The sequence below is a fragment of the Pseudochaenichthys georgianus genome, chromosome 6 (genome assembly GCF_902827115.2).
Source record: "Pseudochaenichthys georgianus chromosome 6, fPseGeo1.2, whole genome shotgun sequence".
NCBI classification, from domain to species: domain Eukaryota; kingdom Metazoa; phylum Chordata; class Actinopteri; order Perciformes; family Channichthyidae; genus Pseudochaenichthys; species Pseudochaenichthys georgianus.
Genome location: NC_047508.1, coordinates 39,152,120 through 39,166,943, shown reverse-complemented (window position 1 = coordinate 39,166,943; position 14,824 = coordinate 39,152,120). Strand labels below are relative to the sequence as shown.

At 40.4% G+C, this 14,824-nt stretch overlaps 1 protein-coding gene across 13 annotated transcripts in view; it reads left to right on the top strand.

The window, feature by feature from the left end:
- Positions 1 to 12,615, top strand: part of ppip5k1b (diphosphoinositol pentakisphosphate kinase 1b) — a 68,134-nt gene extending 55,519 nt beyond the window's left edge. For 12 of the 13 annotated variants that reach the window (XM_034084454.2, XM_034084450.2, XM_034084449.2 and 9 more), the window contains 3 exons: positions 7,327 to 7,464; positions 8,974 to 9,087; positions 10,785 to 12,615. In XM_034084454.2, coding sequence (XP_033940345.1) covers positions 7,327 to 7,464; positions 8,974 to 9,087; positions 10,785 to 10,876 — 344 coding nt within the window. In that variant the 3' untranslated portion in view covers positions 10,877 to 12,615. The remainder of the gene's footprint in view (positions 1 to 7,326; positions 7,465 to 8,973; positions 9,088 to 10,784) is intronic. The other variant, XM_034084451.2, reaches the window with a different exon arrangement.
- The last annotated feature ends 2,209 nt before the right edge of the window (positions 12,616 to 14,824 follow it).

Below are 14,824 nucleotides of genomic sequence, written 5' to 3'. Positions count from 1 at the left end.
CAAATATTATATTTTCACCTAAATCAAAATATAATATTATTTTCAACAGCTTTTTTGTCTGATGCTTCGTTTAATTTTAAACAGACAGTTCAACAAAAGGATACCTACAAAATGTAATTTTATCATTTAAATATTGAATTGTTCTCTCTTAGTAAGATCCCATTTTGAGAAGGAGGGGCATGATCGGGTTTTGTCCCACATGGCTCTAAACAGCTCAATAGGCACACACTGTAGACACTAATTAGAAGAACACAGACTAAAACAGCAATGTACAGACGAATCAGATGATTAAACATAATCTTAAAATATATTTTATATTTATTTTTATTTATTTTTTTGTAATCATTATTTTTAATAGTTTCTGCTGACACTAGGTGGGGCTGTGCCTGCCCCCTAATGACCAGTCGCCACTGCATAGGTCATTAAAACAATTAACTTATATAAAATACTCATTAGCTGCAGCATTATAATATACAGAAAAGGATTGGGCCACATGTGATTTCTTCTTTTTTAATTTAGATCTGACCAGATCACATGGAGGACATTTTATATGGAGGACATTTCATGTCCCCCATATAAAAATCTAATAATCCATGCCCAAAATGCTAAAACATGCACTTGTTGTGTTAAACATACTTGTCTTGATACAAAATGTATATAAAGTTGTAGAAAAAGTGGTTTCAAAATATTATTTAAATGATCAAATAGCTCTCGAACATCCCCTAAAATGGCATTTTTCTCTAGTCCCCGCTCCTTGGTGACCAACTTGCATGTCAAATATAACATTTAAAATAGGGATTTTATTTACTTTTTTTGGTATTATTCTATTGATATATGTCTCTTGTAATGGTAAAATCTATTTGTTAACTCATAAACATATTTTAAATAACAGTAATCTTTTCAGTCTTAAAAGAGTGTGGCACTCTGACCCACTCAACCCTGTTACTGATATAATCAGAATAAAGCATATTAAATTCAAAATGATCTTTCTTGCATTAGATATGCAAGTTTGTCCTTGCCTTGAAAGTAGCATTCCATGCTACATCTAGCAATAATTCCTGAGGTTAAAGCTCAAATTAGCATTGATTTTCAACACTGTTACTTTCAACCCTGTTACTATAATTAGAGTAACAGGGGTAATTCTTCATTGGAAAATATACATTTGATGCCTAGCTGGGCAAATCACTTGTTTTGATGGTTTATTATCTGTTTTTTCTAAATACATAAAAAAAAATAAAAGGTTCATTTTTCATAAATGTTGGTGTCTAAATTGTCCTCCAATTCTGGAATGACCCAAAAGCTGATTTTCAGAAAAAGACAGAATTGGGTTTAATGTCAAAACTCAAATGAAAACCACTCTTGGTCAGATCCATCTTAATGTCATGTTTATTTCCCCCTGTTGTTTGATGTGATAGTTGATGTTGTGTAAGGTAGAAAGGGCCAGCATTATTGACAGCTTCATTTGAGGGCTCCACACTTAATCTCTAACGGCCCGTCCACACAGCGGCGTGCGTTGAAAGCTTCACCATTCACTTTGAATGGGGTGATGTCACTTTTTCGCCGAACTGCATTGTTGGAAGAGAAGCGGAGCTCGCCGCAAAAGTAGAGCAATGTTCAACTTTTGAAGCCTCGGCAGAAGCGTCAGCCAATCGAATCATATGCCAGTACAAGCTCTAGCCAATCAAACCGCTGCTTGTGTGTCAGGGGCGGGAGATTCATGTGATTGGTTGTTGGTCGAGTTTCAGGCACGCACGCCGCTGTGTGGACGGGCCGTTACACTGTCGAATTAGTAACAAGTTGTTCTGTCTTCAGTGTCTCTGATTAAGTTTCATGTTTCTGTCCCTGGAGAATAGCGACGTAGCTTGACCCAAAGTCTTCCTCTGGTAACAGCAGGTGTTGGGATTTAACGAGTTACTCCTTTGATTTGCCAAAAGCTGCAGCATGATGAAATTCTCTTATTACTTTTGTGAGATGAGTTCTGGGCCGTTTCGTGCCACCACTGAATCAGAAGCTCGTCCCGCCGTCTTTTATAGATCGAGAAGGGACAAAGAAGCTCGTCCCATTAGGATGTTTTCATACGACTGAATGCTATTAATGATTTAAGTCCCTGGCTCAGAGATATCCCAGCATGTGTGTGCAGCCTGATTGGTGCTGAAAGAAAGCACTCGGAGCATCGGGATCATGTCGAGCAGAGTTGCAGTGGTTCAGAAATCTGATATGATGTTGACGACATGAGAAACATCGAGCTTCCTGAGAGAGATCGGGTCTTCAGGGAAGTCGCCCAATTCTCACTGTCGTAGTCAAGCTTTGTCAAAAAGGCATGGTTTGATGCCATGGATCTTCAAGGTTCAAGGCTTGTATTAGTCATACGTACAGCGTAGTTATGACGATGAACATCTTAGGTCACAGGCTCCTCCAACAGGGCAACACAATAACACAGAAAAACAGCAAAAATAGTGCAAGTAAATACAAAAGAAGATCTTAATCTCAGATGCACATTTTTATTTAACAGAGCAGTCATCTGTTCAACTTTATACTCAGCCCTGCAAGGTCATAGTTTTTTCTATGCAATACTTGTTTTGAATTTTCTGTTTGAACTGTGTTATTGATGACTCGAGGACCCTCTGGTTCACATGTTTTCTGAAGTAGATCTGTGGCCTTTATGTCTTTGACTATTTTCTGAAACTAGGAGTGAGTGATCATGAATAGATTATTGACCTCTAAGTGCTGCTGTTTTTTATTGACCGCAGCGAGCTTTAGTTTGAACTACGTGTGTTTAGAAATATAAATTGTTGGATTCATGTCGGTAGCTTGTTTGTGGATGAGTCATCAGGGGGTCCGCGGGGTCTTAAAAAGTATTAAAAGTTGATACATTTAGCGAAAATTAATGCTATTAAAAAGTATCAAACGGCATTTTCCAAGGTATTACATTTTGTAGCTTGTTTCCAATAAGTATCTAAATGGTCCAAAGAGGTTGTGTTCTACAGTCTGCCTGAATGTAGTCATGGCGTAGGTGTGTCGTGTGATTCTGTGTAGTTTACTGATGGCATCCCGTTGGGTTTGACGTCATCTGAACAGGACATCGCACGCTCACTGCTTGATAGCGCGCGAAGGCCCGTTTACGCCGGTTGCTAAGCAACATCGTTATGGGGAAATGCAAGTCTGCGTCCAAATGGTTGGAAGATAAGGAGGAAGCACAATCAATACTGTGTATAGTCAATGTGAGGTAAAGTGTGTCGCCAAGGTAACCGGTTAAAACTCCAAGTGGAGATGAGGTCTTAAAATGTATGGGAAGGGTCTTAAAAAAGGTCTTAAAAGGTTTTAACTTTGACTTCAGGATTCCTGCACATACCCTGTCATACCATTGTGCTTAGTCACAGTTGGTCTACTTCATAATGTACAATGGCTTATTACAATTATTTAAAGTTGCTTTAGATGAAAGCATCAGCGAACTGAAATGAAAGGAAAGATCAATACCTCGATCGATCGAGCCACAGACTGAAAGTGAATGAACTTTCTATAATGAATTTCTTGTCCTGAAGCCACACTGCTCTTTTGGCTCCATCACTCGTCTTCATCTTATTGTGAAGTAAGTTTCACTACAAAGACAAATGATTGGTTTTGGCTAGACTAGTTTGACTGAAATGTTCAATATAATCGGATGACTAAAAAAGACTCAAAAGTTTTCGTTGACAAAAAGTAGACTAAAATAGTTAGTTTTCTTTGACTTTTAGTTGACTAAATAAAAACAGGATGAAGGTGACTAAATATGACTAAAAGTAACAAGGACATTTGACACAGGACTAAGGTTGCGTTCCAACAGTCCATTTAGCTTAGGAACCTTCCTGACGGAGTGAAATGACCCGGAAGCCCCTCAGTGGCAGCCATGATAAGTGCCGTTCCAATTCTCTAAATGAAAGGAAAGGAGGTTTCAAACTTCCTTTATAACCTCCTTTAGCTTAGGAACCACTGGACCTCCCTTTACGAAAGGAGAGGAGAAAATGCTGCCCCACAATGCATTGCAGCCGCAGCATTTGCAGTTCACGGAAACAACCGGGAAATGATATCATGAAAGTTACGGTGCTTATTAAGCATTTTAAAACGTATGTGGTAAGTTGCCAAAGTGCTTTGTTTTGAACGTTCATCAGTATTATAATCAAAAAGAGAATATGTGGGATATGTGGGGTGGGCTTTACCTTCTAGAAGGATTTTATTGGCTTATTGAAATTTGACTGTGACTTGTTTACTTCTGTGACATCACTATGTAACTCTCACGCTCCTATTGGCTAGCGCTCCAACACATGTCATAGGCTGAGAAGCTGGACATCTCCAAGTGGTTGACCAATCACAACAGAGCCGGCCAGCTAACCAATCAGAGCAGACTGCAGGCTCTGGTTTCAGACAGAGGGTGAAACTAAACATTAGCATCATAGGGCCCCTTTAATGATCTTATTCTATTGGCCAAGTGCAGTTTTACTAGTTTTATAAAATAATCCATCCCAAAATCACATGTGATTAGATACATCAATATAAAATGATAGTTATGGATGAGTCATCAAAAATATGACTCAGTTTTACTCCAAGATCAAATTAAGACTTTGATGAAATGTCCATTATGTGACATGTATTGTGTTTATTTCTGCAACTAGAAAAAGCTACAGTCTACTACAATAAATACTCCATAATTTCCTTTAACTTAATATTGAATGAATCTGCTCAAGAAGAACTGATTGCTCTGCATGCTGGGTGGAAGCTTGATTAGCTGTCGAAATGAGAAACAGATGTTCTGCTCATCTAACTGCATCGTGTGATCGCATCGGTTTCATAATGAGCTCTCTTGGTAGAGTCAGACGCTGGTGGCTTCAGTTTGGCCGTCTCGATGGGAGGTCACGACCCGAGCACGCCCAAATTAGGTTTCCCGGCCATGTGGCAGATATCTGAGCGTCTGTTGAAAGATTTGGGACTTGTCTAATTAAGTTGAAGCCTTTTCACAAACTGCTGATTCTGTCAAGTGTGTCTGGAGCACGTTGGTGTCTCTTTGATGGAGCTCCTGTATTATTCTCTTGCCGTAAGCAGAGAGGGCTTTCTGTAATGCGTATCAGATGTTTTTGTTTGCTGAATTGATATTTCTTTGTCTTTAAGATCCTCTTTCCTGTCTCTTTGTGTTCACCTGTGTTTAACAGTTGTCTATATGCTGCAGTGTTTCTCTCCCACTGCATCTGCCATGTGAGCTGAATCTGATATCCAGATTGAGAAGCTGCAGCAAAAAAAGGGAACAGGAAGAGACGGATAAATGCCATTTGTATGCAATCCACCAGCTGTGTTCGACAAAAGACAGAACAAGCAGTTGAAGGAAAGGATTAATGTCACGTATTGGACCTAAAGACCAAGATCTTACGTACACTAAACACATCTTGAGCCACTAAAGATGGATAGATGGAGAGATGGATGGATGGATGGAGAGATGGATAGATGGATGGATAGGTGGATAGATAGATGGATGGATGGAAGAATAGATGGATGGATAGATAGATGGATGGATGGATAGGTGGATGGATGGATGGATAGGTGGATAGATAGGTGGATAGATGGATGGATGGATGGAAGAATAGATGGATGGATAGATAGATGGATGGATGCATAGGTGGATGGATGGATGGATGGATAGGTGGATAGATAGATGGATGGATGGATGGAAGAATAGATGGATGGATGAATAGATGGATGGATAGGTGGATGGATGGATGGATAGGTGGATAGATGGATGGAGGAATAGATAGATGGATGAATGGATGGATGGATAGGTGGATGGATGGATAGATGGATGGATGGATAGGTGGATAGATAGATGGATGGAGGAATAGATAGATGGATGGATGGATGGATGGATGGATGGATAGATGGATTGGCCCAAGGGCTATGAAGAAATATCGTGTAGCGACCATGATAGGATTTTAATAACACTCAAAGGATTTAAAATGCCCCCGATGTCCATTTCTTGTCATGTAGTGTATTTAATTATTCCCATAAGAAACTTTAAGTAAATTGAGTGAAACTTTGATGTGAAAATGGCCGACATCTTCGCTCTTCAAGGCCCTGAATGGTTCCCGTCCGTTAAATGCCGACCGCAGTTTGTTCCGCTTGTGTCGTTTATATTAAGACAAGTGGTTTTTGGGGACTAGCTCTGGTAAAATGTGCATTCATATCACGTGAGTGGTGGAGAAATGCAAGGCCTCCCAGCATGCTCTCTGCTGATATGGATGCGCTGCTTCAACCTCCATCCATTCCTCTTTATTGTGTGTCGCTTCATCGTGGAGTGTTTTGTCGGGCTGCACTGAATGACTCCGGACTGTTTGCTGTAAAGGTGTGTTGTGTGTTGTGTGGCATCGTTGTGTTTGTGTTTTGAAAGTAGTGTTTTCTCAGCACACACACATTTCTGTTGTGATTTTATGAAGAGAAAATATTCAATCTTAATATACCCATACAGACTTCTTCCAGGCACCAAAGACATTTAGAACCAAAATAATTGACATAAAAGCTACAAAGGAGAATGAAAGATGGGAAGTATACAAATAAATGTGTAAACATGAATTGCAAACACACAAAATATGAACACCAAAATATGCACCAAAGGATTGTTTTAAATACATGTTAAGATTCAAGGGTTGTGATCAATTCACTTTTAAACTATTAATAAAGAAAAAAAATTAAATGAGGAAAAATATTTTTGATTAAATCTATCTACTAACATTAAAAGAATATATATTATTATACATACAGTAGCACTTTTTGAAAATAAAAGTTACAAAGTACAAAAAAATAACAACAATTAAACATAATAAAAAATAATCTAGTATAATCTATTTAACTCGTTCTTTCTGCGTTTTTTTTTTAGGTACATTTATATTATTTCGTGTGTATGACAGTGAATTTATCCACATCCTCTTATAAGTGGAATTTTCCCAAATTATCCTGCTTTTCTTAATTACATAAAACTAATCAATATAGGAAATAACTCCATGCATAGTGGATCCATGTTTCATTACATTAATCCTGGTTGTAATTTGAATGCATTGCAGCAGTCGGTAACTGTAGCAGTGCTCGTAGGATGCACTCATGTCAGATCTTACAGTAGCATTTTAAAAAGGTCTGTGTGGCTGGTTAACAATTCAAAATGGCTGCCTAATTGTGGGACCTGCTTGTCACTGTTTGGCATTGAGAGAATCAGCAGACAGCATGCACAGAGAGCTGTAGTGCCCCCCCCCCCCCCCCCCCCTCTGTGGTGGAGCCGTGTTTCCACCAGCTGTGTTTGTGTGTCTGCTGCAGGGTTTGAAGGCTGCTCCATGGTGCCCTCCATCTATCCTCTGGAGACGCTGCACAACTCGCTCTCTCTGAAGCAGGTCGACGAGTTCCTCAACACGGTGTGTGCGAGCAGCAGCGAGGCGCACGCCAAGACCATGAGAGGTAGGCCCGCACAATCACAATACTTAAAGAGACCCTATTGAGGGTGTTTTCCTGCAGAGTGTTCAATAGGTTTTAGTGCATGTAAATGGTCATCAAGCTATTTTCAAATCCAGAAAACTCCAAATGAATTATAGGTAAAGGTGTGTTTTAGATCTAGTTGCTTGTCAATGGGGTCGAATTCCCTTTGCACATGCTTCAGTGTTGTAGCTCTCATAGGTTCACCTTTTTATCCGGTTTGAAGTCACATTTTACCATACACTTAAAGGTGGGGTAGGTAAGTTTGAGAAACCGGCTCGAGATCGCTTGAATTTGAAAATACACAACCGGAGAAAATCTGCCACTTCCTCACAGAGCCCCTCCTCCAACACACGAACGCGCACATGACCAGTGAGGGCACGAGATAAGTGTGTGCCCCGATGGAAGGCTGACAGGCAGGTAGGCCGTCCAATTGGATTGGTTGTACTTTTTACAGTATTACGGCTTCTACAGATGACATTTTTTAATGGATTTTTTGTCAAAGCACTTCAGATATTCATTGCTATCGGGATGTTAAGAGCATTCCATGGAATATAACAAAAAGTGTATCTCGAGCCGGTTTCTGAAACTTACCTACCCCACCTTTAAGATAAGGTAAGGTAAGATAAGATAAGGTAAGATAAGATAAGATGGTGCTTTATTGATCCCAATTTGGGAAATTGTTTTTGTTGCAGCAGCATAAAAGACAAGGCATTTTACAATAAAACAAAACTAAAACTAAACTAAACTACAAATAAACAAGGAATAGAAATGAAATAAAATAGAAAATATACATGTAGATATTATATAATAGATATTGGTCATTGTTACCACAAACATTAACATACATAAATAAAGGATGTAAGGATCTTAACAAAGAAATAACCTGAGCAATAGTAGCGGTTAGCTCTCAGGCTCTTCTTGTATCCGCCAAACTGCTTCAAAGAAACACTGATGTCAAAGTCGACTTTATTGTCAATCTCAAAATATGTTTGTACACACAGAAAGATCGACATACTGTTTCCCACAGTCCCGAGGCATAAAAAAACACACATTAAAATGCAAGAACACTCAATAATTACAAAAAAACACAAAATAACCATTTACTTTATTTAGTTTAAAAACAAAAGGGTACATCTGTGAATAGTTCGGCACTCATAATACAAAATAAAGCCAGACCCAAGGTAAAATACCCAAAACACAGAACAGGTTGATAAACAGCATTATACGTTTCGTTGGCTCTTATGTTCGAGTCCGTGATTGGAAAGCATTGTTCACACATTATTAAATATAATGACTATTTGAGTTTAAATAACCCTCTGTAATTAATATCTGTCCACTAAACTCGGCTGTCTGTTTGCAAACCTTGTTTCTATCTGGAGTTCAGCCAATGTGCACAACTCAGAATACGTTATAACGCTGTGGTTCTGTTAAATAAAATGAATCTTCAGCAGACATTTCCAAACTGACCTTAATGTTTCCTTCTCGTCTCAGCGCTCTCCTGCCTGTTTGACTCTCAGAGCCAGACGTCTCTCTACAGCCCTCAGCCGGCGCTCTCCTCCTCCGGCTCGGAGACGTCTCTGCGCCCGCCGAGCCAGCCGCTGTGGCGTGAGTGCTTCATCTTTTAATGGCATTATGCAACACGTAGAGCCACCTTCATCTCCTCTGAGCGTTAGGAAACATACGAGCCACATCTCACTGTTGCTTCAATGAAAGTTAAATACTGTAGTGGCTGTTGGAAGTATTTGGATATATACTGTACACAGTGTTATGGGGTTTTGTCAATTGTATTTTAAATTCACTTTTTCAGTCCATACATACATTATGGAACAGAAAAACAGCTGCTACAGTGGATCAATTACAATAAGGAGAAAGAAAATAGGTCTTTAAATAGGCGAACAAATCAGAGAGAGGGATTTGTTGTAAAATACTACATGTTAACATTATTTGGAAGAACACTGGTTGTACTGGCTGGTAACATCCAAAGGTACCTTTTAATAAACACTTTGTATTGTAAAAAGTAAAGTTGTGTCCTTATTTATGAAACTCAAAAAGGACTGTCTGCATGAAGTTCTCCATGGCAACAAAGATGAAGCAGCGAAGGGGTGACGTTGGTGCTTTTCTGTTTTTGTTCTTAATCTCTCCTCCCGTCTTTGTTCACTTCCTGTCCGTCCACATGACGCACACTCGAGAAGAAACACACCCAGACCCTCTGAGTGGAGTGAGGACAAGAAGAGAGACAAATACCACCATCAGAGAAGCTAACTGATGCTAACTGATGCTCATTTTCAACAAGATAAATCGGAAAAACAATGATTTAGATATTGAATACAAAGTACGATTAGGCTTATCAGTGATTGCGCACTGTTATCGTTTCATTAGTATTACATTTTATTAGAATACATGTTACCAGATGTCTTCATCTAGCTTGTTTTGTCTGATCCAACAGCGCAAAAACAACCACGGTGTTTAAATGAATATTAAAGGTGGGGTAGGTCATTCACTTCAGAAACACTTTGTTATATTCCATGGAATGCTCTTAACATCCCGATAGCAATGAATACATTAAATGCTTTGACAATAAATACATAATAAAAAGTCATCCTTGGAAGCCGTGGCGCTGTAAAAAGCACGACCAATCATCTGAGCCGGCTAAAGTAACTGGATGGCCTACCTGCCTGTCAGCCTTCCATCTGTGCACTAACTTATCTCGTGCCCTCATTGGTCATGTGCGCGTTCGTGTGTGTTGGAGGAGGGGCTCTGTGAGGAAGTCTGAAGGAAGGGGCAGATTGTTTTCGGCTGCGTACTTTCAGATTCTAGCGCACTCGAGCTGGTTTCTCCATTCTTACCTACCCTACCTTTTAAGAGTTAAAAAAAAGTTTTGGTTTGAATCAAACAAATGGGAAATAACATTTCAATTATTGAGCTTTTAAGTTGTTTAGGGGTTATTTTCCCAAAATGGCAGCCTTATAATTGCCTGACATACAAAAAACATACATCTGACACGTTTATCATTTTGACGAGGCAGTGATCAAACACTGTTTTTGTTTTTTTTGTATTCATTTGTTTTTTGTAACATTTTCCAGGTGTCTTCATCTGTCCGATCGAGCGGCAAAAAACAAGCAAGATTTTGTAATTACTTTAAAATTGAACTTTTTACCTTTTTAATGGCCGATTCATTGGAAAATATGTTTCTGTTTTCAGGTCGGGACCAGAGCAGTTTGTGCGATCTGTACCTGCTTTACAGTCAGTGCTTTAGACGACAAAGATAAGTGACTGAATGATGTGCTTTCTGTGTTGTAAAGATGGCAGTATCCCCTCCAGTGCTGTTTCCAGCGCCGGCCCCTCCTCCCCGAACACAGAGAGCCCCGGCGCCAACTTCGGCTTCAGTGAGTGAACTCTTTAAAAGAAAAGCACAAGGACTTCTGGGAATTTAAGGACACAATCTGAGGACCTCGGTTTCTGCGTCACTGTGTGTTTTCATACGTCTTTTCCTCCGTCGTGCTGCTTTGAATTCACACCAAAACCCCACCGGGGGAGAATCTGAATAGTTTAAAAACACCCACACTGTGCACGGACTCTTCAGATGCACTCCGAGAAACTCTGGACTTTAAACTTGTAGTATTACCTCCATCCTCCTCCCTTTGTCGACACACACATGAAACCAGCTCCAGCAGAGCATCAAGCCAACTCTATGACAAGCCGTGCCTTCAGTGTTATTTGGATGCTGCTGTCGCTGAAACAACAACAACAACAAGAACACATCTTTTTGTTTTTAAGCCCAAATGCTGACGGTGTATTTTTCCAAATCTCTCTCACACACCAGCTGCCTCTCCTCTGACCTCAGACTACAGAAACGCATTTCAGATTCTGAGACAAAGTGTCAGCAATCACTCATTTGCATTTCATGTTGTGCTGCAGCCAATCACAGCCCACCCTGAAAAAAACAGCCTGTTTTTGAAATTCAAGTGACATTTTGTGTAATTTTACTTTTTAGCAGTTAGTTAAATCTTATAATGTTGGTTGTAAAATATAAATTACATTTATCAGTTTCATTTGGAGCCACAGCCCGTTAGCTTAGCACAAAGCTACTAAAACTACAACGCCTGTTAACACACTTTCATTTGTACGGTAAGCATAAAAACAACTATTTTAGGAGCCATACTATTTTGTGGCTGGGTGCACTATCGTTCAGGTTTAAGTGGAACACATAGGAAATCACTTTTTAATTATTGAGCTTTAAAGTTTTTTAAATCAGATTTTTCGATACCGAATTAATGAAATGGCCGCCTAAGAATGGCCTCCTTGAAAAACAAATCTGACACGTTAATCATTTCGGAGATGAACTCAAATTATAGTCAAGAATCTGGATTATATCTAAATGCTCTGCACCATCAAGTTACCTTCTGATTCTTTTAGTTAAATTCTTTCAGTGTTTGTATCGTGTAACTCGAGCCGCTGAATCAAACCGCTGTTAAATAGAAACACATTTCATCTGTAAATGTGCCTTTTAAATTAATGTTTTAAAGAGATTTCTTGTAGACATTGTTTATTTCCGGCTGTATTTTCTTATCTAAAAGGGACTTATAGGAAAATGGTGTAGCTTTATTTCAGATTTTAGGGAAAGAACCACTTCAATAGTATAAAAACTATTAGTTATTATCTGCTGTCACACCAAATGATATGTGTATTACTATTTGTTTAGGCTTTAATGAGTGATACTCAGGTAGAAATGTTAATCGGCTTTAAACTTACATTCAACTCAAATGTATTACTTTAAATAACCTTCATTAACGTAGTTCTCTATGTTCAAAGAGTGCAAACATGTATACAGAAATGTCTAAATATATGACTCCCAAGTCCTGGAAACCTCTGCTGTTGATTTTAGTTATAGATTTTATTAGGATGTTTTAATTCCAGATTGTTGCTGTACGTATTTTCCGTTGTGTACTTCTGTGATTATTTAAAGTGTTATTTAATGTCAGCCAAAGTGTATCTGTTTGGCTGCTGGACAACAAAGTGGACTTCATTCTTTGTAAACATGTTAAATAGTTCTGTTGACCTTTAGATGTTCAGGTCGGGTTGAATTGATGGAAAGAGGAAGAGGAGGATGTAATAAAAAAAAACATAATTAAACGGTGTCGTCTTTCTGTTGTATCTCCTGTCCAATCTGTTACTTTTCCTCTCTTCATTTCCTCTCTACTTTGTTTTCTCTACCTTCCTCATGACCTCTCCTTGTTTTTACACGCTCTGTCTCCTCTCCTTGTCTCCTCTTTTTATTTCCTTCCCTGAACTCTTGTCTGCTCTCCTTGCTTCCTCTCCTTGTCATTTCTTCTTGTTTTCTCCCCTCTCCTGTGTTTGGCTGCATCTCACTTCGGTTAAATGGATTCCTTGCGTCCCTCACTTGCGTCGTTTCTCTGCGACTAGTCCCTCCCTCCAGGGAAGCAAGGAGAGACGCAAGGAAACCACGAGAAGCAGGGAAATGAGTTTGAAGAGCAATGGGACGTCGTTTCCTCCGGAGCGTCACGTGAAGCGATGTCCGTTTGTGATGATGCCGCACAGCTGATCGTCTGACAGCAGCCAGATCAGTGCATGCGCTGCATCGTCCAATCAGTGAGCGGTACACACAAGGGGGCGGGGCGAGTGTCTGAAGATTTCACCGGAGGATGGTCTGGTAGTTCCTCGATTATCGCTCCTCCGATATCGCTCCTCGATCCTCCGGCACAAATGAGGCCACTGGGACGTTACTCAAGATGGCGCAGACAAATCAACTTCCGGTGATACCGAGCCCGAGGAGCGAGGAAATGAAAAATGTGAGACGAAGTGAGACGCAGCCATGGTGTCCTCCACTACCCTCTTCTATCCTTGCCCACCCTCCTTGTCCCTTCATTTGTTTCCTTGCCTCCTTGCTTCCCTGTACTTCACCTTTTCATCGCTTGATGTTTCCTCTCTTGTCCTTGCACCTTTCCTTGTTTTCTCCCCTCTCCTCCTTTCCTTGTCTGTTATTGTTTCTTCTCCTTGTCACTTCTTCGTCTTTCCTCTCCTTCCCTCTTTCTGTCCTTCCCTCAACTCTGCTCTTTGTGTCTTCTCTCCTTGTTTCCTCCCCTTCCTCACATTTTCTCTTCCCTCTATTAGCCTTGTCTTCTCTCCTTCTCTCCTCTTTTTGTGTCCTCTCCTCACCTTTACTCTTCTTGTCTGCTCTCCTTATTTCCTTTCCTTATCTCCTGCTATCTTACCCTTGTTTTCATTATTCTCTTCTCTTCTCCTCCTTAATCTTCACCCACTCTGTTTTTCTCCCTTGTTCACATTAGTTGCGTCTCTTCTCTCCCCTCCTGTCTTTCTTCCCTTCTTCTCTCGTCTTTGTACCTCATCCACTCATCGTCCCTTGTCCTCTCTCTCTCTCTCTCTCTCTCTCTCTCTCTGTCACCCTCCTCTCCAAACAGCTTTTAAGTGATGAGTCATGCATACTCCTGTTGCTTCTCATAAGTTGCCATGGTGACGCCCCCAGATGTAATTATGCCATTGACACCGCGTCCTCATGGGAGATAGACGAAGAGGGGAGAGACAGAGAGAGACCACCAACTCACAGGAAGCCAACAGCTGATGTAATTTACTCTGTCTGGATGTCCCTCTCTCAGGCTTTATTTCACACACACACACACACACACACACACACACACACACACACACACACACACACACACACACACACACACGTCTCTCTTGCTCTAACACACACTCCCCAGCAGCTACTTTCCTCCTCACATATTGAGCGCGGTTTGGCAGTCGGTTGTTTGGTGACCTTTCTCCGGTTGTACTCCAGAAAAAGCAATCATTAAAGCATTCGGCTGCAAAAGTGTTTATTTTATTTCAGTGAAACACGTCAGCAGAGGTCTCTCAGGTTGAAGACCCTCTGCATGGCCTTTTTCATGTGAATTGTATTTAAGAAATGACAACGGTCAAGATATTGTGCAGGGACAAATGAAAATGCCACCATTTAGTTTGGGTTCGGTGCACTTTAAAGTGTGATTCTGAAGTGTCTGCGTTTTAAAACCAAACTTCCAGAAGTCCAAAGGAAAGAAGACGGAGAGGATGGAGCGAAGCCTGTGAGCTAGTTCAGGCAGTCAACTCGAGCACTTATGCTGCATTCATACATAACGCCCCTTGCCACTCTGCAACCAACCAAACAGAGTCTCCTTAATAAGCCGCTCTATTTAACCTGCCAGATCTCTCTCCATGCATCGCTTGCTGCTGCTATTTCTGCAGCTACTCCACGTCGCTGCTGCTCGCTGCCCCACCACCACCCCAGCTTCCACCTGTAGGCTCGGGGGTTAGTTATTTGATC